General features: G+C 48.5%; 1 protein-coding gene across 1 annotated transcript in view; it reads right to left on the reverse strand.

Moving 5' to 3' along the window:
- The window catches only part of Rptor (regulatory associated protein of MTOR complex 1), a 291,246-nt gene that overhangs the window by 97,086 nt on the left and 170,820 nt on the right, over nucleotides 1-23,340 (reverse strand). The window contains exons 8-9 of the mRNA XM_052197679.1: nucleotides 5,446-5,546; nucleotides 4,822-4,966 (exon numbers count right to left, since the gene is read on the reverse strand). Coding sequence (XP_052053639.1) covers nucleotides 4,822-4,966; nucleotides 5,446-5,546 — 246 coding nt within the window. The remainder of the gene's footprint in view (nucleotides 1-4,821; nucleotides 4,967-5,445; nucleotides 5,547-23,340) is intronic.

Below are 23,340 nucleotides of genomic sequence, written 5' to 3' on the forward strand. Positions count from 1 at the left end.
CGGGAAATTTGCTAGTTATGCTTTTATCATGCAGAGAAGCCCCATTGCTTCTTAGGTTTGTTTCTAATTTCATTTTATGACAAATAATACCTTAACTATAATGATTCAATTAAAAAAAAACCAGCACTTACTGTTCCAAAGGAATAGGAAATCTCCAAAGAGGCCTTTAATTTCAAAGGAATCTCCAGCAGTTTTTAAGAGGTGAGTGTCACTGCTGTCCTGTCTGAAGCCTGCTGTGACTCTCTTCAGCCTTTTCTGTGTATGACAGAGACTGTGGCATGGAGAGCAGTTGTACTGTGGACACATGCAGTGTCATTTAATGTGATATTTAACGTATATTTTATATAACAATATGAGAGACAGAAACAGAGGCAGAGACCCCCTACCCTCTGTGCTCGGCTGGGACATCCTCAGCTTGCATCTCTGTTGGAAATGTTAACAGAGACACCGCCAGCCTTCCTGCACACCCTGTCTCTCATAGCGCCTTAGCTTAGACCTGCTCAACAAGGCTCCTTATAGAACCAGGCCTGCAGATCAGAGAGAGCTGCAGGGCAAGGTGGACTGGCCAGGGAGGGGTGCAGGTGAGGAAGGCAGGAAGAGGTGAGGGAGGGGCACAGGTGCTACAGGAAGTTACAAGGGTAAGTAAGTGGATAGTGGCAGCTGAGCAGGAGCAAGCTGGTTTGGGCAGGGGTCCGTGGCTCTGGTGCCTGGCATCAAGGGGAGAAAGCACCAATGTGACTGACCAGTTTTGAGAACAGGCATTGCCAATTCCTGGTCACTTCCAACATCCAGCTGGGGTGAAGAATGTTGGTGGAGCTGGCTCAGAAATGGGCATACAGAACAGGCACAGGGGTTCTGAGGTTGACACACTGTCCCTTTCTGGTGGCCTCAGCAGGCAGCTAATCTGTGTGCTACTCCTTATTCTATAAGACCCTGCTGCTCCCTTCAATCCTTCCCTCTGTACTCAGACACCCACAGCCTCCATCCACGAGTGGTCAGCAGTTAGGAAATGCAAGATACTCCTTAAAGTTCAGAGTCAAATGGCAGTCCCAAAGCCCCTTCAGACTACCATAACCGGAGCCAGGCCTGGGTGTGGTAGGAGCTGTGAAGTCTAACCGGCACAATGGGGAGTGACAGGCAGCAGCTGCCACAGGGGCTACATGTTCATCTCACAGTGGACTTGAGCCTCGTAGGAGGACCCTCCTGGAGGACCTGTCCCCATGATATATGTTGATATAGTGACTACGATGCTTGCAGCGAGCAAGCCATGACAGCACCACTGTGCAACAGTCGCATGAAGACCCACTCAGCTCCTTCCTGACTCCCACACTATTGTGTAGGGCTTCTTGGAGATACAGTCTCTTAGCAGGAGCATGCCCATCAGAAAGAGTGGCCCGCAAGCTCCAGATGAGACAGAATACTTTCTTTCAGGGCAAATCTTTGTGTCAGCAAATTTGTTCCTCAGGACTTTGAACTTCCAACTTGTAATGGGCATCCTGGTTTGCAAACTGCTCCACACTTTGTCCTCTACCCTGAGGCTGAAGGATGGATTAAGTGGTTCCTTCTTGGTCCTATCAATGGTCTATGCTCACAGTGTGGGCTTGGATCCAGCACACACAATGTAGCACTGGCCACTGAAGGTACTCCTCCTCTACTCTGTGAGAAGTAGCTCCAGGCTTCAACTGGAGGGACCCACATACGCACTCCATTGTAGACCCTACATCTCTCCTCACCAGCACCATCTTAACTTTCATCACCTGAACTGTCTAGCTAGGGGCTGGGGGAAGGATGTACCCGATCCGACTCCCTCCTCTTTTCCTGAGGTAACATCACACCACAGAGAAGGGCATCTCCTCCTCAGCTCAGGAGCAGGGACTGCTGTGGCACGAGCTGCTGGATTCTTCCCATGGAATGCTGTCCCACCCAGCAGCACTGGAACAAGATCTGTAGAAACGTGCATGCTAAACCCACGGGAGAGGTGGGTGAGGAGGGAAACGAAGCCTTGTCTTCTGATCTACAGGAACGTGCTAAGCCAGGCACTGGGTGTTGGGGGGAGGGGGTAGGTTCCAGTGTGAGGACCAGAAGTTCTTATGGTAGAGTGCCTGTATGCTGACCAAAGTCACTGTTAATGGCTCCACACAGAGGGGAAGAGCCCTGCCTCCCATCCTGTCCATAAAGTTCCCTCTGCAGGCTGGGTGCAGCCAGTGATGAGAAAACTGCTGTGGGAGCTGGACTTTTTCTTCTATGCCTCTCAGTTAGATCTGCTCTCGTTTGCTGGTCTTCTTTTTCTACTCTGTGTGTGTGTGTGGGGGGGGGGCACACAGGCATACTCTTGGAGTCTGATGTTGGATCAGGGATCTTCCCTGGGTACTCTTTTACATTATTCTCTGGAAAGAGGTCCCTCAATCAAACTCAGAGTTCTCTCACAGGAAGTGCAAGACTGGATCGCCAGCTGAGTCTCCACACCCCCTGTCCTGAACTCCATTCTTCCTGCTTGCTGGGCAAGCACTATAAACACCTAGCCAGCCCCAGTCCCCTTCCAGTTCTTATAATTAGTTTTTTTTACAAAAATTCTTGGTCAAGAAGGCAGTATTCCAAGGACAGCTCCCCAAGGGGTCATTTACACATTAGAGAGGCTTCTCAGACAGTGCTCTCTCTCTCTCTCTCTCTCCTCCCCTCAGGAGAGGCCCACCTGTGGCACTGTGATGCTGATTCTTCCTAGCAGCCCATTTCCGGTCTTGGTTTCAGTTTTATACTAACCAAGCGTTAAAAGGATGCAGACATGTGGGTGCTTTGCTTTATTTTTTGCTTTATTTATGTAGCTAAGTGCTATGTCTTTCTGTATATCTGCATGACAGAAAAGGGCATCAGATCCCATTATATATTGTTCTCAGCTACCATGTAGGTGCTGGGAATTGAATTCAGGACCTCTAGAAGAACAACTAGTGCTCTTAAACACTGAGTCATCATCTCATCAGCCCCAGTAAGACTTGTGTTTTAACATTTGATGTTTACAGTACATGTGAGTACTAGACACTACAGATTTTATTTAGTTTTGAACATATAAGAGGCAGTGAGTTTACAAACTTCTCATTTCTCTAGGATTCTACTGGTGGGTGAAAATTGATATATGTCTATTAAAAAAACCTGTCTTTGCAACATTGTAGAAAGGTCTTTATGGTTAAACAACACTCTTACGAATGTGAATGAAGACTGTCATTTCATTTTGGAATCCACCCCCTCCACTAGTGTGGAGTACGCAGCCAGCTGGATGTAGAATGTCCTACGAGGGGCCCATGGCACTATTGGGAGCTGGAGTAACTTTTGGGAGGTGGCACCCAGAGGAAGGATGTTAGAGCCATGGAGCAAGCCCTGGAAGGACACTGGGGCCACGCCCTTCCCTCCTCACTTGCTCTCTAGCTGGCTATGAGTGAACAATTTGCTCTATCATGTGCTCCTGCCAGGAAGTGCTGCTCAGAGACAAGGCAGGCAAAGGCCATGGATAGAAACCTCTGAGGCAGTAACCCTCAGCAAAATGTTCTTTCCTATAAGCTGACTGTCAAGATATTCTGTTAAGTAATGAAAAGTTAAACCAGGCATGGTAGCATTCATCTTTAATCCTAGCACTTGGGAGGCAGAGACAGGTGGATCTCTTTAAGTTCAAGGCTAGTCTATGAGGTGAGTTCCAAGGCCGGCCAGGGCTACAAAATGAGACTCTGTTTCAACAACAACAAATAAATAAATAAAATAAATCTTCGGAGCTGGAGAGCTGGCTCAGTAGCTAAGAGCACTGGCTGCTCTCCCAGAGGTCCTGAATTCAATTCCTAGTACTCACATGGCAGCTCACACCATCTACAACTGTAGTTCCTTGGCGTCTGATCCCTTCTCCTGGTGTGCAGACACACGAACAGTCAAAATATACACATTCATAAAATACATAAATCTTTTTTTTAAAAAAAAAATGGAAAGTTGACAATCCAGAAAACCACATCAAATATCTTGAAATAGGTTCAGATTCAGAATAATCTTTTTAAATTTTATTTTAATTTTATGAGTGTTTTGCCTGAACATATGTCTGTGCACCATGTGTGTGCAGAGCCAAAAGAGGAGAGGGGGGTCGTTAGATCCCTTGGAACTGGAATTACGGCACTGTGCACCACAGAGTTGATCAGCCCCTTTCTCCACTCCCACACTGTAGTATTTTATTGTTATGACTATTGGCACAGGCTATGGCCACAATGGGGAAATTATGAACAGTAATTAAAGATCATAGTGAGTGTGTGTGTGTGTGTGTGTGTGTGTGTGTGTGACATGATGGCTTTGAATGTTAGAGAAATCTTGTATTCACTTAATAAATTGGATCAACTTCTTTCTCAGTTGGCCAGAAGGCCCTCATTTTGACTCGCAGTTTGAGAAGGGGTGTGGTCCACCTTGGTGGAGAAGGCATGGCACCAGGAACACGAGTCAGCTGCTTACATTGTGCCATGGTCAGGAAACAAGAGAGGAGACGGGAAGTAGGGGCTAGCTACAAAAAAAACCTCAAGGCCTTTCTTTCTCCAATCCCCCATGCTTTTAACAAATCTCCACCTCCTGACTGTTTCACAGCTGTCCATACCACCTCCATCAGTTGAGGAATGTGGGACCCAAGGCTGTTGACCTTCAAAGTCTCCCCCTTTCTGAAGGAGAACCCCGTCTCCAGGTTGGTGCCACACCTCCCCAGATCAGGATACTTTTATGGTTCCAAGAAGCCCACCATTTCAAAGCAGGCAGGCATGCAAATAGGAACCCAAGCACAAAGCACTGTCAGACAGACACACTTACCACATGGCATGCATGTATGTTGGGGGGAGTCGTGGGCTGCTTACTGGGGTGCAGTTATACGACCTCATGATTCTTTCTGCCAATAAAAAATTTCTAAACAAACTTGCCACGAGCAGGTCCTGTCGGAAAAGCTTTTGGAAGAGATCTGTGGGCAGATAAAAAACAAACAACAACAACAACAAAACAAACCAAGGAATCTTCAGTGATTTATGTCAAGGATTGGAAGCCAAAAACACAAATTCTCTCCCATCAAAATATATCACACACACAAGTTGAGACTAACACACACATTTCACACTAGTAATATATACACACACATGCACATATCAGCTGACATATGAACAAATACCCAAATCCCAACCAACCTACAAACAAAGCACACACATGTCTTTATAACTGGAATCTGGTTTCAAAGGTAAGGGCAGGGCCAATGTTTGTTCAGGGCTGAGCCCTGGGCATGCCGGGAAAGCATTACTGAGCTGAGAGCAAGGCTGATTGGGTCATGGGACCCTTGGTCTCTGGATGCACGTGATGGTGCAGCCTCCTTAGTCCAGACTGCCCTCCTTGCTATTTCCAGTCCCTGTGAGTTTCCTCACTGATCCTGGTTGGTGTGGTGTCTCTTACCCCGAGGGAGCACATTCCAGGCGATGGTATCTGTGATGGCTGTGAAGATCCAGTTCAGTTCACCCAGAGGGGTTCTCCGGTCATTCAGTCGACCAGGAATCCTACACAAGATGTCGTTTGTATTAGTGCCACCATGGCAACTGAAACAGGCAAGGGAGTCAGATGTGGGAACAGCCCTTAACAGAGAGGGAGAGCCTCAGGCTCAAGGAAAGATGGGCAGGGCTGTAGCTGGGAAGGCCTCCTAGGGTCCTAGCGTTCCCATAGTTCCCACATGTCTTCTTCAAGGAGACAAGAAACTACACAGGCTCACCCTCAGCAGTTCCTACTTTTCACTCTCCACTGAAGATACACCTACAGTTTTCCTTTTGTCCTTGTGTGTGTGGACAGAGAACAGCTGCCAACACACAGCTGCACAGTTCCACACACGTAGCGCACACCGGCAGGGCTCAGCAGGGCTCAGAGCATAGGTCTTGTGCTGCCAGGGGATCCACACATTTCAGTCCTGCTCCACAGCCCTGTTTAGGTCCCTCTGCTGCAGAAGAGCCGGGGAAGAGAGTTCTACCCGCACAGCCTGCTCAACTTGTGGTCATTCAGCTGGACCACGAAGAGTACTGACCAGTGGGAGGGAAGGGCAGAGGAGAGGCACACAGCACGGGCATGCATAGAGAGCCAGCAGTGTGAAGGCTGCAGACCTTCCCTCGAGGTAGAGACTGGGGAGGGAGTGAGTGCTTCCACTACGGAGAGGGAGGTGAAGGAAAGCTGTGTTGAATGCTAAGTCAGGAGTAGACAGTTGCATCCTGACGGGGTAGAGCATCCATGTCTGTGGCAAGCATGTGCCCACTGGAGACCAGAGTAGTTCAAAGCCCTAAGGTGTGGGCATGCTTTCTGCTCTGCAGCAAGCTTAATTTTACCCACTAGGTAGCACGTTTAATTATATCTGACTAGAAACTCTTCCTCCCAGAAGGAAAATGTTCACAGTGATTTGGTTTAGAGACTAGAGTGTGATTTGCTATTTATAAGGTGGAACAGATTAATAATTCCCATTATAGTCACCCATTTGATGGTATTGTCAGTAAGAAAAACTCAGAGACAAAGACTCAGGAGCGGGGGAGCAGGGCCAGGCTACCCACCCAACACAGCCATGCTGAGTAAGCGCTTTCTTGCTAATGACTCCATCTGGTTGAGAAACAAACTAGCTCCATATGTTGAAGGGGGTTTAGTGATAGGACAGAAAGGGGGTATGTGGGAGAAGGGTTACCTTCTCGGTAACGGCAGATGACATTTGCATAAGGTTTATTTCTAAAGCCTGGCGTGCTAGCACAGAGCCTAGTGCTGAACATGTATGGGACCATTGAGTCCATTACTACTGAAGAGAAAGCCAGGCCCAGAGAGGAGTTCGCACAGGGTGCTGGGGACGGGCTTGCCCTTACTCTGAGCATGGGATCCTCCTTACCTGCTGTCTTCACCATGGAGACCAGCACATGGAAGGGGTGTGTGTGTGTGTGTGTGTTAGCTGGGCCCACTATCAGCTGTGTACACAGGACAGGGAGGTACAGAAAACTATGGGAAAGAGGATAGATGTCCGTTCTCCCTGGGGCTTCTCCCCACAGAACTGTGAGAGTGGGGTCCCTCAAAGAGAAGACACTTTTCATTACTGTTAAAGTGTGCCAGCTGGGCTCTTTCTAAGCTCTCCTTGTTGGTCTCCGAGTGTCAGAGTAAGGAACAGGACAATCACTACCCTCCAATACCAGTTTCAAGTATGCAGTTCCCAAAACTACTTTTCAGTAGTTCATTAAGACCCACTGGAAACTTGTCCTGTAGGTGACCATTTTACTATAGAGAAAAAGTGGCCACCTTAGCCAAAGAGAATGCAGGCTTACTGATACCTATACATTGAATTTGGGTTTTTTGGTTTGTTTTTTTTTTTTTTTGTTTTGTTTTTTGTTTTTTTTCCGAGACAGGGTTTCTTTGTATAGCCCTGGCTGTCCTGGAACTCACTCTGTAGACCAGGCTGGCCTCGAACTCAGAAATCCATCTGCCTCTGCCTCCCAGAGTGCTGGGATTACAGTCGTGCGCCACCACCGACCGGCAATACCTATACATTGAACTCAGCCCCCAGTGTGACTTACTCCATGAGACCTACATGGTCTTCCTGGTCCGGTGAGCCCTACCATAGAACTGGCAGCGTGGCTGAAGAAGCTGGGAACACTGTGCCATCCACCCCACACTAATCAGCTCAGCACCAAAACACTATCTTTTGGTGAAATCTCAGTCCCTCGGTCATACGCAGTCCTAGGTGTAAGCAGGAAGGACCTTTAGGTGGAGGAAAGTGACCTCCAAGCATCCATAGTAGTCTGACCAAGGTCAGCTGGGCACTCTCTGCCTCACTTTAAGCAACAAGCGTATACTTAACCACCCTGGTCACACCACTTAGAGAAGGTTCGAGGAAACTATGGCAACCTTCAGGGAAACAAGGAGCATCCACACTGCCAACATATAGACTCTTAGCCTTGTCTTCTAGCTCAGTGTATATCTGGGAAGACACCAGGCAATTCTCTTTCCACTAGAGACAGGATTTCTGTATATCCCTGGATGCCCTGGAACTCACTGTGTAACCTCACAGATCTACCAGCCTCTGCCTCCTGAATGCTGGGGTTAAAAGTGTGCACCATTACTAGGCCTGGCCTATCGATCAATTTTTCCTTCCTTCCTTCCTTCCTTCCTTCCTTCCTTCCTTCCTTCCTTCCTTCCTTCCTTCCTTCCTTCCTTCCTTCCTTCCTTCCTTCCTCCCTCCCTCCCTCCCTCCCTCCCTCCCTCCCTCCCTAAGTATGTGAGTACATTGTCACTGTCTTCAGACACACCAGAAGAGGGCATTGGATCCCACTATAGATGGTTGTGAGCCACCATGCATTTGCTTGGAATTGAACTCAGGACCTCTGGAAGAGTGGTCAGTGTTCTTAACCACTGAGCCAACCCTCCAGCCCCTTATCAGTCAATTTTAAACCAGAAACTAAGTTTCCAGTGGATGTACTCAGGCAGAGTGTGGTTTTATAAGAGCTGCTTAATGGTTATTTGTAAACACCAATAGTGAAGTATGTGCTTTGTACTAATAAGCAAAGGAACAAGTCAAAAATGGCACAGCCAAGATTACGTTTCAACACATGCAAGGAGAACACTAGGAAGAGACTCTCTGCAGTGAGGAGATGTGCTTCCTATTATCTGAGTTGAGTATGTGAGAATCCACTCCACTTGAACCATGGGGAACACTGAGACTCCCATTTCTTTATCATAGCCTTGGGTGCCACTAGCAAGGTGAGTCCCAAGGTGACAGCATCCTGGAGGCTGGTGGCTTGTGCAGTGGGCAGCGTTTTGGGGTGAGGTACAGGGCCTATAAGAACCAAAGAGATTGATTGAGCATGGTCTGTCTCCAGACCTAGACAGTTAACAGGAAGAGCCCACAAGCCTGGCGTCAAGTGAGGCCACCACAGATCACCTTGTTTTCTAAGGGACAGTCTCTGGGGATGTGAGCAGAAGCTGCTTTCTTGGCAGTGAGAAGTGGCAGGCAAGATTCTTTACCCTAGCCTTGGTCCCTGAGAGTCACTGAGGGCAGAGCATGAGTTGTTTAGGTTAGGAACCACAGCAACCTGAGCCCCTCCCCCCATTTCCCCTGAGATCATCATGAAGACATAGGCAAAGAGTCTGCCCAGTTGCTGCAGACAGATGAGTCGTGTTGACTGACTGACCACCTGTCCAGTGAGCAAGCGGTGAGGTGGCTGCTGGCTCATCTGCAGACAGGTCCTTCTGGGGACGACACAGGGAGGAGTGAGCCCACTTCTGTTCTTTAGAGCTGTGGTCTCTGTGCCTCACAGGGAAACTGGGAGCCTATCTGGATCATCACAGACTACAGTAGGACCCAGCGGGATCTAACCTGAGACCACACCCATTCAGGAAGCTTCACTAGGCCCTACAAAGTCAGTCCACTGGCAAGCACAGGGGCTCTTTTAAAATTTAACTCCTCGGTGCTAACCAAGGACAAACTTAATGTGGAAAGTGATCACAGGATTGAAAGACAAGAAGCCAAACTCTAGTCCCAGCTGTGCTGTGGCTGGGCAACTTCTGCATCCTGTGTCTCGGCTCTGAGTCACAAAAACTAACCTTATGTGCGACACACATGGGACTAAAATAAAACGGGTCACACTTGCACAGCAGACGGCGTGGCAGCCAGATACCTCCTTGGCAGGGCCATGCCGCCTCCTCAGCTTTCCCTCCCGCTGTTGCTGTCGGCACGAGGGCTTCTTCCCATCTTGTTCCCGTCTTCCCACAGATACTGCTCCCAGCAGCTCTCTGTTTCCTGCCAGGGCTCGTCTTCCTTGACTTCAACACCCAGGCTATCGCTGCTGACCACCAGCTGCCACAGACTGACCGCTTTTAAGTGTCTCCACTGTTATGCACGTGATGACCTCAGGGTGGGACCAGCTCTGGGATGGCCATCTGGCATCTTCTTGGGCCACACTCTCTTCATCCTGAAACCCCTCATGGCCCTTGTCATGACCTCTGCAGTCACTCAGCAAGACTCTGCCCACCTCCCTTCTCCACCTAGTTGACAGACAGGCGCTGTTATAACACTGGTAATCCAAACCTCAGCGAGAAGACATTTCTGGTCCCATGTGTTCATCCCTATGAGCGTCCCATCAATCTGTGTCTCACCAGCACAGCCTTCCCTACCCATTCCGCTCATGGGCTGCACAAAGCCAGCCTGTAGTAAAACCCTACTGTTTAGCTGGGTCCTGACACTCAACGTGGGAAGAGCACACTCAGACCAGTCATGACAGACTGACCACTGACTGGACACTGTGGCCATATGTGCCACTGCACACCGGTCACCTCCCAGGGCCTCCAAGGAATGTGTTCTCTCTTCTCACAAAGTGGAGCTGGAGGCCTTGGGGGAAAGTGGAGAACAACTGGACACAGCCTGGCCTACCATCTGCCTCACAAGGCTCCAAGGCCTGAGAATAACTGGACCAGGGCTACAGGAGGTAGGCTTACAGCAAGCTGATGATGCCCAAGTCTCTCTGGCCCTCGTGAACCCAGAGCTTCCCCTGTGCTGCCATAGTACTCTCTTCCTTCAGAGCCAGAAAACCAGAGGCAGCCAACAGCAAAGCAAGTTTCTCCATTGCTCGACCTTGAGTGTCTCCACTTAGAATCTCAGAGGACAGCAGGCACCTGTAGCTGGAGAGAGTAGGCTGAGCCCTTCCCAGCTCTAACTGGGCACACGACACAGGGGGAACATCCAGGACTCTGAGGGGAAGAATAAAGACTTCTGTCCAATGCACCCAAACAGAAAATTCCCTCGTGGGCATCGAAATTGTCAGTAACGAGCAAGCTGAGGGCTGAGCGTGTCCGACCTGTTACTGTTCTCCATCCATTTTCCCCTGGCTGGCCCAGGGCCACAGCACAGTGCTGGAGATGTTGGAGATGGCCTCCGTTTATCTGCCTATGCTGCCCGCGCTCCTTCGTGGGTCAGGGTCTCTGGCTGCCCTGGGCTAGGTCCCACTCACCGTAGCAGGATCTAATCTATTCTGCGTAGCTCGAGATGCCCTGGAGATGGCAGCTTGGTGGAGTTCCTGCAGAACTTCAGATCTGTAACAGCACCCACCTCTGAGGAGCTCAGGCATTCCTCGAAGCCCTTGCTGTGTTCTTTCTATTATTTATTCCCCGTTGCTCCTCTATGCTAATCTCCTCTGTAACTAGATAATAAACTCCTATGGGCAATGGCTTTCTTTCCTCGATATGTATCAATCCCCTTAGAGTTTCTGGCAGTTGCTGAGCACACTGCATAATCTCAGCAGCCCACAAACCTGAGTCACAGAACTTCTACTTGAAAACAGCAGCAACTCCCACTCATTCCTCAGACTCCCCATTGCCCAAAGGACAGAATCCTAACTCTTCCTGGCAGCTGGCAGCTGTGGATGGGGGCAGGGAAGGAGTCAGTTTAAGAGCTATTCTTCAGCTGTGTCCTGAGGGTCTGTCTCAGCTCTTGAAGTGAGCATGGTGGAAGGAAGGGAACCTGGCCATCCCAATGGGAGTGCTGCAGAGACCAGGCAAGACAGAGAAAGGTTCCAGCTCGCCTAGTGTGAGAATTAGCTTAGTTGTCAACTTGCCATACACAGATTCACCAGAGTTGTAGTGAGGAATTAAATGTCCAGATCCGGTTGCCCAGTGGACGAGTTTGAAGGGAGGACTGTCTTAGCCTAAAAGTGGGTGGCACCATTCCTGGAATTTTGGGTCCTGGCTGCTTCCAGTTCCTGCCACGCCCTGACTTCCCAGCCGTGAAGAATTCTGAACTGGAGCTGTGAGCTAAACTAAATCTTTTCTCCCCTTGGTTGCTTCTGTGCTGCAGCACAGCAACAGAGAATGACCACAGGACAGCCCAGCAGCATGGGTGCTAACTCAAACGCTAGTCCCCCCAATGATTCCCCTGCCCACCTGCACTTTCACATTTCAGCACCACAGTCTAGCTCCTAGGCCCTTCTGGTCTAAGGGCAGAGTCCTGTACCAAGTAACTCTGGGTTGTGATCCCTCCAACTTCCTCCTCCTAGTACTTCCTTTGTTGTCCGGGGCCTGCAAAGTCTATGCTGTCCCACAGAATGATGTGGGTGTCTTTGTGCGGTAACAGTGTCCAGACTGGCCTCAGGCCTGATTGGTCAATACCAGACTCACTACTGAGGGATCACAATGCTCTGTGTGCACATAACAAACTCCAGCTTCCAGGAAAAGGGCACTGTCATATCAGAGACATGCTTTTCCCACAAAGTAAGGACATAGGAAGACAGCCATAAAACGATACAGTCCCAGTATCTGAAATCCACTATAAACCCTGGAGCACACCCCTCGGCTGGCTCAGTATGCACAGCAGCAAATAATGTGTAACACACCAAGACATTGTATAAGGGCATGCTGCATGCTTGTCAGAAGTGCCCACAGATACAAGAAACATTTTAAAGGATCCACCACAGCACTGTCTTGGCGGGGCAGAGATTATGGTGTTTTTTAAAATCCTTTTTGCTTATCTGTGTTTAGTGATAAGCTTTACATAACAAAGAAAAATAAAACCCATTTTTTTTCGTAAAAGAGAGGTAATCTCTAAAAAAGTAAAGGCATTTAAAAGCCACATATTTTGCACCTATGTAAATGGCCTAAGTCAGTTAGTGTGTTGGATCTCTGCTTTTCAAATGACTACAATAAGATGACTGGCGAACACTGTGGGCTCACTCACTGCCAATGATTCGTTATTTGGAAATGCTCTGAGATGAAGACCGTAGGAGGTGAATCCAGCAATTTCCCTTGAAAACCAGGGTCAGCGCATAGCAGTTGGCTCTTCAGGAAGGTGGGAGCTGAGTCAGCCCACATGTGCACGTCCAGATGCGTCCAGAGGTATCCAGAGCCCCATCAAGGGCTGCACTAGAGCAGGAGTGCACAGCTGCAGACGCTGCCTTCTAATGACCCAGGGCATAGGGCAGAGCGCTGAAGACTGCAGCTAACTTGCTGGACAATGGATGTTTATGAGACTTATAAAAATATTTTTCATTAGCTAAATTAGACCACAAACCACATGTCTTGACATGTCTTCCACAACCCAATAATATCCTATGCCAACTGAGCTCCTCAGACAAAGTGTACACACTCTAGACACTCACGGATGTCCAGTGATTGTGAATCTGTGGTCTACATTGTGACCCATGGACAGTCAGGAGTGTGGTTTCCCAGGGCTGGACCAGCACTGCCCCCTCCCTACCAAACACACAAACACAAAAAAGCTGTTACCACAGTGCTTTATCGAGTCAGGCAATCAACAATGCACAGGTCTCAAGGTTTATGGTTTCCCATGTCCCTAAGGGTTGATGATATCCGATGATTCAAATCAGGCTTCTGGGAGAGTCAATAAAAAGTCTTCGCATGTGCAGTCAGCTTTCAGTTGTAACAGAGACACACACACATACAGACAAGGACACAGCAGCCACAAAGACCGTCCTTCCATCTGCCTCTTCACAAAGGTCTCACACTCAAGAACTCATTTAAAACCTAGTTATCTTCCAGGACCCCATCTCCAAATACTAGAGGGCTTCAACTAAGAACTCTTAGGGCACATAATTCAGCCCACAGCATCCAGACCAGGAGATAATAGAGACACAGAACAGAACACTGTCCCAAAAAAAATGCCCATGCACATACTGAGGTAAAACTGTCAAAGCCGGTGAGAAACCTTAAAAACTGTGAAAGGAAAATATGCAGGGGGAGGAAGGCCACATTGTCAGTATATGTGAGAGCTGCCTCCCCCCCAAACTACAAACCCACAGACAGACAGACAGATGACAGGCAGACAAGTATGGCAGTGGCAGACAGCAGCCAAGGTCTCCAAGGCACTGAGCTAGCAGGCAGGAAGTCAGTTGGAAGGGCAGCCCTGGCTGAGGTCAGTGAAAGAAGAGTGGGTGTACGGATCTTCAAAGATCTCATTGGAGCACAGCAACGAGTGTAAGGGTAATGTGGGCTGATGGTGAGTCAGTCAAAGGAACCCAAGAGCTGTTTCAACATTCAACAGCAACGGAACACATTAATAGAAGAAAGGAGGATGCTCAAACCTTAGTGGCCATGGCTTTCCTCGGTCAGATGCAGGGAGTTATGCAACAAGCTCCAGCACCAGTCAGTGAAGATGCAGGAACTCCCCACCTGGCAGTGGCTGGCCGTGAACACCCACAGCTCACACTGGGCCTCACGGCAAAACACAGAACGTCTTCCCTCTGCTACCCCTTGACGGCAGAGGCTCACCGCCCAGCTGCTCTGTTTACACTGAACACTGTACCAGAGGCGTTGGACAGTTCAATAAAGTAAGAAAAGGAAAGAAGAGGTGCAAACATTGAAAAACTGTATACATTTGCAGAGGGCATAATTATAAACACAGATCTATGGAATCTGCAATACAACAATCAGGAGCTAAGTTTAGCCAGTACAAATGAAACAAGGCCACTCTACAGAATGCATCACTTAAAATTAAAAACCCTGACACTAATAAAAAGAGTGTAAGGCCTGTATAGTTAATAACACAAAGGACACAGAGCAAAGTAGTCTTCACATGACAGTGACCTCAGACAGGGAAGTCATTCCTAGGCAAGTACCATGAAGCACAGTGAGTAGCTGTATAAAGGCCTGGGACAGCAGAGTCACGGCAGGGGGTTAGTGGTGCTGGGGTAAGAGGCGCACACACAGAACCCAGGGGTGCAGAAAACAAGCTACAAAGCATCCTGAGAGTAGTTTTTAAAACAGATATATTGCGGGGTATGGTGGTGGCATATGCCATTAATCCCAACACTTGGGAGGCAAATGCAGGTGATCTACGAGACTTTAAGGTCTGCCTGGTCTACAGAGTGAACTCAGGACATACACGGATATGTAGCAGTCACTGTCTCGAAACAAACAACAAGAAAAAAGTACGATGTGTTCATGGGTTCAGGAGGACACTGTACCATCAGAACAAAGATTCCCCAGCCAAAGCTATAGCACCTTTTAAAAGTAGAATGGATCCTAAAATGCTAACATTTTAGGGAATACTTGGAGCTTCAACTAACAAGCCTTATAATAATACAGTTATATAGGTCAACATAGTGGTACAGGTGGAAGGGCAGACACACAGATCAGCAGAGCAGAGAGGAGCTTCACCTCCACAAATCACCTGTTCAAGGTGTCATGTGACCAGGGATCAAATATGGTTTTCTGTCTATGCTACAGCTGAGACGGTGACCAGACAAGAGAGTGAACGTTAACCAGTGTTGCACAGAGTATACAAAAAGTAACCTAAGGTGGAGCAAAACTGGAACAAAAATTAAAATTGCACAACATTTAGGAAAATAAGTCAACAGCCCTGGGAGAATTGGGCAGATGTTTTATGTGGGACCCAGAATCACAAATATCAAAAGAAAAAGCTATGTCAGGCAAAAGCACAAGGTACAGACACAGCTCTAACTGCTAACATCCAAAATACAGGACTCTTGAAGACAAACACAATTGAAGGACTGGCATAATACTGAGCACACATCCATTTTTACAAAAGAACATACATCAACAGCAGTGACACATGAGGGCATTCTGGCATATAGTGAATTGAAGTTCAAATCACAACAGTGGAAGTATGTCCTCTGGAACCACTGACCCTAAAGTTGCAGGACACCAAGAGTAGACACAGACTGCGAGCTGTAGCACATTCACATGCCCACAAGGATGATCCACAATGATAAAGAACAGCTAGGTAATTTCTTTTACAGTAATTAAATGCACCCCAACCACATGCCCAGCCACTCCACATATAGGCACTTATCCAGGTGAAACAAACCCCATTTCTACATGTGACTGGCTGTAGCGTAACAAGCAGAGAGATTCACAGCGGGTGAAGCAAACTGACTAAGAATAGGATGTGGCTTGCAGCAAAAGAAAGCAGCATCAATACACCAAGCCTGGGCGAAGCCGAAAGGCTATGCTGATCAAACCCGTACACATAAGAGCTCTATCTCCATGAAATCCTGGAAAAGCAACCCCAGAATATGGGAAGGCAAACCCAAAATGGCCTGGGCTTGGGGGTCTGGAGGGTTACTGGGGTGGGTGAACACTGCAGACCTGCCCTGGGGGGAGCAGTGGTTCCAGGAGACCATATACTTGCCAAACTTTATCAACTCAGTTAACTCTAGGTTTACTGACTGTCTTTTGATAATGCCGATCTAAAACCATGGAAACAAAAACAAGGCAACCATGGCATTTCATGAGGAGACTTGTTTTCACCCTCAGATCCGCACAGAAGACAAAGAAAAATGAGCTCTGATGGGAGCTCTAAGGTTCAGGACAGAACGACGGTTATCAGAAGGTATGAGTGTGTGATTACTGTACATGAACACTGACTCTGGAGGGTAACAGGCACCACATACAGACAAAAGCACAGAGACAATAGTGATGTGTGTGCATCAGGTACAGCATGGGGTTGAGAGGAGACTAGCTTTCCCAGCAATGGGATTGCAGTGACAGGCAACCTCCCAGGCAACAGCTATGCTCTGGAGTCAGCTCTTATTAAATAGAAGCTATCACCAGGAAGGCTGGTCAAGGGCTCCAAGTGAGGCACACACTCTGCTGCACTGTAGCCTACTGTGTTCTGCCAGGCAGCTGTATTCACTGAGGAAGCACTGCACTCTGCCTCTCACGACATGTTTGTCTCCTTAGGACCAAACCCCTGAACTGGGCAGAAATGGAGTCTGTGCCACAGAGAGAGGCTGAGACGTACCCTCTGGGGTCTGCAGGCCGTTGTTTTGATGCCTGTTTAGAAAATGGAAGCAGTTGGTGCTGTGTGCAGGCGCCTCATGGCAGCCTTTCTCCAATATTCACCTGTGACATCACTCAGTCTTTGTGTTGTGTATGAGAACAAACCACGGCACTCTTGTAGGAGTGGTGTGTCAAGCACTGAGGTGATTGGCCCCTTTCACCTGTCCTCTGCTTTTACAGGATTTGTGTAAGGTTGCCTGGGCAGGAATGACCTACCTGGAGGTGAGGAGAGGACACAGGAGACTGGGTAGAGAAGGCCTCCAGGTGACCTGGAGACAAGCAGAGATCCAGTCTTCTGTTTCTAGTGTCCCAACACTCCCTCCAGCTTTTGGCTTCCTCTACACTACTCAGACCCTAGGCATCTGTTCCATTTAATCCAGCCTACACTGCCACCAGTGAGCTATTTAATCCAGCCTACACTGCCACCAATGAGTTATTTAATCCACTCTACACTGTCATCAGTGAGTTATTTAATCCACCCTACACTGCCACCAGTGAGTTATTTAATCCACCCTACACTGCCACCAGTGAGTTATTACTCAGAGAATCGTGACATGAGCATGTTGATCAACTGTTGATTTCTCCGAGGGATTGGTGATCTGTTCATGCTGTTTTTGTTTGTTTGTTTGTTTGTTTTTAAAACCACAAACAGCTGTTACAACTGCACTGGAAAGAAGCATACTTTAAAAACCAAGCCTATTTTGTTTTATTTTTTAATGATTAATAAAATCTAGTTTATATTGTTTCTCTACCTGGACTGCAAAGTGAATTACAAACATGGTCTCTAGGCCTGTGACAGAGAAGCCAGAATACCTTCTGAGTGAGGGTATGGGAAGGAAGGGCCTGGCACGGCTCAGAAGAGATGCTCCTGCAGTGTGCTCCTGCTCCAGTGACTGGCTCAGACGACTCACCTACTCTGCACTTCCATTTCACTGCATCTTAAAAGGTAGATGACAATACTCACAGGTCCCATTAGAAAGGAGACATACACAAAGCTGTTACCACAGGATTGGGCATACACCAGGTATTCTGCAAATGTTATCTTAAAAGACTATAAAAACCATGCACTGTCAAAGCCAGAACCAAGGCTACCTCAGGGCAGTGGGCACCTGAAGGCTACGAGGCCCTGCAGCCTTTGAAGCAGCAGCAGGAGCACCAGACGCAGCCACGAGCTCTTTAGGATGTGTTTATACAATTGATGTTAATCATGAATAATTTTTGTACACTCTGAGCCCCTAGTGATCAGAATACTAACAGCCTCCCGGATCAGGTTCAGCATCCGTGGGATCCCTGGAGCTTTCTGAGAACCCTAATATTTCTAGCACTGCTTAAGCGTTTCATTACTTTGTTTCAGGGCTGAAAAATGTCCCTTAATTTGCAAGCATGAATCTTACTGCCACTCCCTCAAAGGATTCCGATATAAATATGCACCGCAGCACCAACAGGCTTATTCATCAGGCAATAGGTGAGTGCTGATAATTAGAAGCAGTGGAGGGGCTCAAGCAGGTTCACTCTTCCTTCCTTCCAGACAAAGCAGCTTAGCTGAAAACATGCCTGAGCTTTAAGGCCACTAAAGTTGGTGGAACACCATATGTACCTTGTGGAATCTGCAGGGAACTGCTAAGGTTCTAGTGCAGCCACCCTGGTATCCAGAGGAATAATATCTGGAGCACAGCAATAAGGCAATGTACTGGCTGGTTCTGTGTGTCAGCTTGACACAAACTGGAGTTATCACAGAGAAAGGAGGCTCCCTTGAGGAAGTGCCTCCATGAGATCCAGGGTGGAGGGCCCATTGTGGGTGGTGCCATCCCTGGGCTGGCAGTCCTGAGTTCTATAAGAAAGCAAGCTGAGCAAGCCAGTAAGCAGCACCCCTCCATGGCCTCTGCATCAGCTCCTGCCTCCAAGTTCCTGGCCTGTGTGAGTTCCTGCCCTGACTTCCTTTGGTGATGAACAGCAGTGTGGAAATGTAAGTTGATTTAACCCTTTCCTCCCCAACTTGCTTCTTGGTCATGATGTTTGTGCAGGAACAGAAACCCTGATTAAGACAGGCAGCCTCTGGAAACTGACCCTGGTCCTCAGCATCTCCACCTGCTGGTCTGCAGTATGGAGATCAACACCTTCTCCAGTGATGGCAAAAACAGAGACAACACAACTTAGGGTGGATTTCTGACAGAGTAGAAGAGATGTTGTCACATCCAATTGTCATGAAGGTGGAGAAAAAACAGGTGGCCACAGCTATGCCCTAGGGTGGTCACTGCCATCACTCCTGCTTGGATACGTGAGGCCGTGGCTTCCATCCCCAACAACGAAAAGAAAAAGAAGGATGGGTGGTGGTGGCGCATGCCTTTAATCCCAGCACTTGGGAGGCAGAGGCAGGTGGATTTCTGAGTTCAAGGCCAGCTTGGTCTACAGAGTGAGTTCTAGGACAGCCAGTGCTACACAGAGAAACCCTGTCTCGAAGAAAAAAAAAAAAAAGAAAAGAAAAAAAGAAAAAAAAAGAAAAAGAAAAAGCTAGTTTTCGAAGCGCACAGAGTGGCCTTGTGTCACCTCCAGGGGCTTTTATGTACAGTTGTTGCTACAGTTCTCAGGGACTATAGTTCAAGGCTCAGTGAGATGCCACCATGACAGCCAAGGCTCTCATCTGGAGACATTCAGGCCCTGGAGGCCTGGGCACAGCATGGATGGTAGGTGAGAAAAGTCTGGGTGGTAGGCAGGGCACGTGGGCAGAGGACACCTGTGCAGACGTTATGCAGCTGCCACCAGTAGGCTCCAGGGAGAGGAGCCCCGGGAGACGTCCATTCCCCTCTGGGATAAGAAAAGACATGCAGCCAGGGGCCTATTGTTCTCAGCCCATCTGTGCAGAGCAACTTGCTGTAGTGACCAGGTGGACAGAACCAGTCACGCTTCTGTGTGACACATGTGTTCTTAACAGAAAGGACACCCCATGGGGTGAGACATATGCAAATGAACTTTCAGAATCCTTAAAAAGCCAGAAAAATCAATAGCAGATCTAGCTAAAGCCCAGCTAATGTTGTGATTATACGCTGCTAGACGTTTCCCAGTTCCCATTTATCCCAGGGCTCAATCAGTCCTCCAGAGTGCTGACGCTCAGGGCTTCCCTCTGCAGCCTCTCACTAATGTGCAGAGCTCAGGATTTTGTTCAGAATGATGAGCAGCTACAGAGCAAATGGACTGAAACCAAAGAACTGAACAAAAGCCCACTGCCATTTGACCATGATGAGACAGTCTATCCCACCAATTGACCTGGATCTAAAGTCAGCACAGTCGGGAACGCATGGGAAGGTTTTCATGTTCTGTGTGTGAAGGCCACATTGTACCTAGAGGAGACACAGGGGTAGAGCCCACACCATAGTCACCTGGGAGTTCACATAGGCCTGAGTCAAAATGGTGACGGATCCCCTGTCAACAGTAATGCAAGTGGGATCTGGAAAACTTAGAGCGCCCCCTCTCTGGGAAAGTGTTCTAGCCACAGTGAGCAGGGCCATGTGGTCTTGTATGTCATGCGGCCAATTATACAAACCTCAGCCAGCAACTCCCCTGACAGCTTTGTCAATATTTTGCAAATGTTTTTTATTAAAAATCTCTCAACTCTTCAAAAATTTATATATTTTGAAATATCCCATGGTTCTCGAGTCCATCGACTTTTATACATTTTTTAAGATTCATGCTTCCCGAATGGGAAGCAGGGCTTTTGCTCCTTGGGTATAGTGCACAGACTCAGCTACTGCTCATGCCCAGGACATGAAGCTCCAGTAGACAGGCAGTCCTGACACTTGAATCGGAGCTGAGCAGTCTACGTGCTGACCCTGCAGCCGGGCAACTAGCAGCTCCTCTATTACTTCACCACGCAGTCTAGTTCTTAGAGATAAACTATCACAGGCTTTTCAAGAGTTCTGGGGCTCAGGGTCTGGCTCGGCTCAGCCGGCATGGTGTACGGCAATGTGGAAGCCTGATCTGGAGAGACTGTCCTTCCTGTGTGCTTTGGCAAGGGAAGTGGACTGACAGTCTAGAGAACACGCCAAGCACAGAGAAGCCTCAGCGTTGGAATAAAGGAACCTGGCTCCTGGGTCCTACTTCCAAAAAAGCATCCCTCGGCTCCTGTGCCAGGGAATGTTGCCCAGTGGCATGCTGGTGACTAGTATGCAATTGGGATGCTGGAGAGACTCGTCCTCAGCCAACAGTCCCAACGCTCTGCCTGTACAGCTGTGCACAGATGCAATGAGGCAAGGACGACTACACTGGGGACCCAGAACAACCGCACGGAGACACTCGACTGAGCACAGCAGCGGCACGCAGGAGAGCAGTTCCAGTGACAATGTGTCTAAGGTCTCATGGTTGAGATGTCCTTCCATGCTGTGTTGCATTTCCCTCTAATCTTCCAAATCTCAAAGACATGATGTTCTATGGTTTGGATATGCCTTGAGTGTGTCCCCAAAGTCTCAAGGGTTGACATTAGCCTACACTGTGAAGTACAAGGAGGATAAAAACTGAATCCGATTGGTGCGCAGGCCAAGGGGCTGCTGGAGGGGTTTAGGACTCAATGAGGTCCGTGTGTAGAACGCTACAGTTGAATTCTGGGGACTTCAAAAGGAGACACAATCACCACACACACACTTGTCTCCTCCTGTCTTAACGTTTTATATGTACAGTCTAGGACATCCAGTAAGACCTTACTAGATGGTGCCCCATGACCTTGGAGGTGCAGAACGATAAGCTAACAAGCCCTCTTTCCTTTCTATAGCCTGCTCTGTGGCAGTGTGTGTGCACGTGTGTAGTGAAGAGCCCAGGGCTTTTTGTCCATGGTAGGCAAGTGTTGTGGTGGTGCTGTATGCTAGAAACTCCAAGTGGCCTAACATAGGATGTAAGCCTGTACACGCATTAAAACATAGGAACAAAAACAAAAGCCTGCTCTGTTCACACCCTGCTGCCGGGCTGCAGGCAGCTCTGCCCTGAAGCCTCTCACCCTGGTGCTGAGGGTAGCCAAGAAGACTGTGGTGGTGGAAAGCCGGGCCAAAGCCTCTTTCTGTAACAACTCGGCAGAATACAAATGTACGCCACTGGCCTGAAGCAGCCCGCTGGCCGTGCTGCGGACTCCCTGCGGAGCACGGAGAGGGTGGACAGCGCACAGGTGCACTGCCACAAGAGCACAGACACCGCTGGCTACGGCGGGCACAGTGACCACACAAGACAGAGCTGGGTCACTCGAAACTGCCACCTGCCACACACATCTGCAGCCCGGGCACAAGTGCTCTTGTACACCTGACGCCATCCTCCCCGCAGGGCCGCCTGAGCTGAGGCGGAGGGTCACACTGCCCACCATGCTCCATGGCACTCCACATGCAGCATAGGAGACACCAGGGAGGCACAAGCTGGTTGTGGGATTTATGGGAACCAAATGGGAGCATTTGAGGAGACATCCAGATAATAAGAGTGGAGGGAATGAGGGCCAGACAGACCGACCTTCAGACGGATCTGCTGCTTTGCTTCCTACTCTGAAACCAAACCTTCCTAAGGGACGGTGATACAATTGGGAAAATTCTAAAACTTTTTCTTTTAAATGGCAACACTCCTCAAACAAACTGCAAAGGTGAAAAAAACACATATCATCTCAGAACTCGATCTAGTGGCTATGGCTATGGCTTCCAGGACTGTGCACCAGGCTTTTTCTTAGGGCGGTATAATTCTCCCAAGTTTGGAATTTGTCTTGACATAAAAATATAAATATGATTCACCCATTCACTTTCAGTTTAACCTTTGCCAAGCAAAGGAGAGCAGCGATATGGTATTTTGAACTGCAAATGTTGATCTGTGCCTGTTTCAACTGAAATGACTGCTCGCCATGGCTCAGATCCACGTCACCACCTTAAACACAAGCACAACGGAGACAGGAGTGCCTGAGTCTTGCCAAATCAATCTCAAGTATTTCTTCCATGCATCTTCTCAGCTCTGCTTTTAGACTTCACAACTGAAGCTGGACTCACCAGCTGCATGGATTCAACATTGCATGATGGTGCCACTCCAACCCCAATGTCTGCTGAAGATCCTGCTATTAAGGTCACAGTCCACCATGTGCAGATAGCCCTCTGAGCTTGGTGCAAAATGGAGGACTCCCTTTCTCAGCGGCCTTCCTCTTCTCTGCCTGACCTTATCTAGAGGATGACCCTGCACAAAACTTCCTGCAAGTGCTGCACATAACCGGCTCAGCCCTTCCTGCCATAGGATAATTAGGTACTGTGTTATGACCAATCATCCCTTCCTATCGGTAATCCCAAAGATCTCTGAGGAAAGTCACATAGCCTACATCCAGATTACAGGCTTAACTTCCTCTCCCCCATAAGAAGACCCTCTTCGTGTAAATGAAGTATTCCCAGTCTACTCTAGCTAATAATGTACACTCACCCTGGAAATCCCTACCCACTCCCCAAGATCTATACAGCCCTTGTTTACCAGAAAAAAATTGAGCTGTCTCACTGAAGCTGACCCAGAAGTCACTCCATTGTACATGCTGTCCGAATC

The sequence above is a fragment of the Apodemus sylvaticus genome, chromosome 10, assembly GCF_947179515.1.
Source record: "Apodemus sylvaticus chromosome 10, mApoSyl1.1, whole genome shotgun sequence".
In the NCBI taxonomy this organism is placed as follows: domain Eukaryota; kingdom Metazoa; phylum Chordata; class Mammalia; order Rodentia; family Muridae; genus Apodemus; species Apodemus sylvaticus.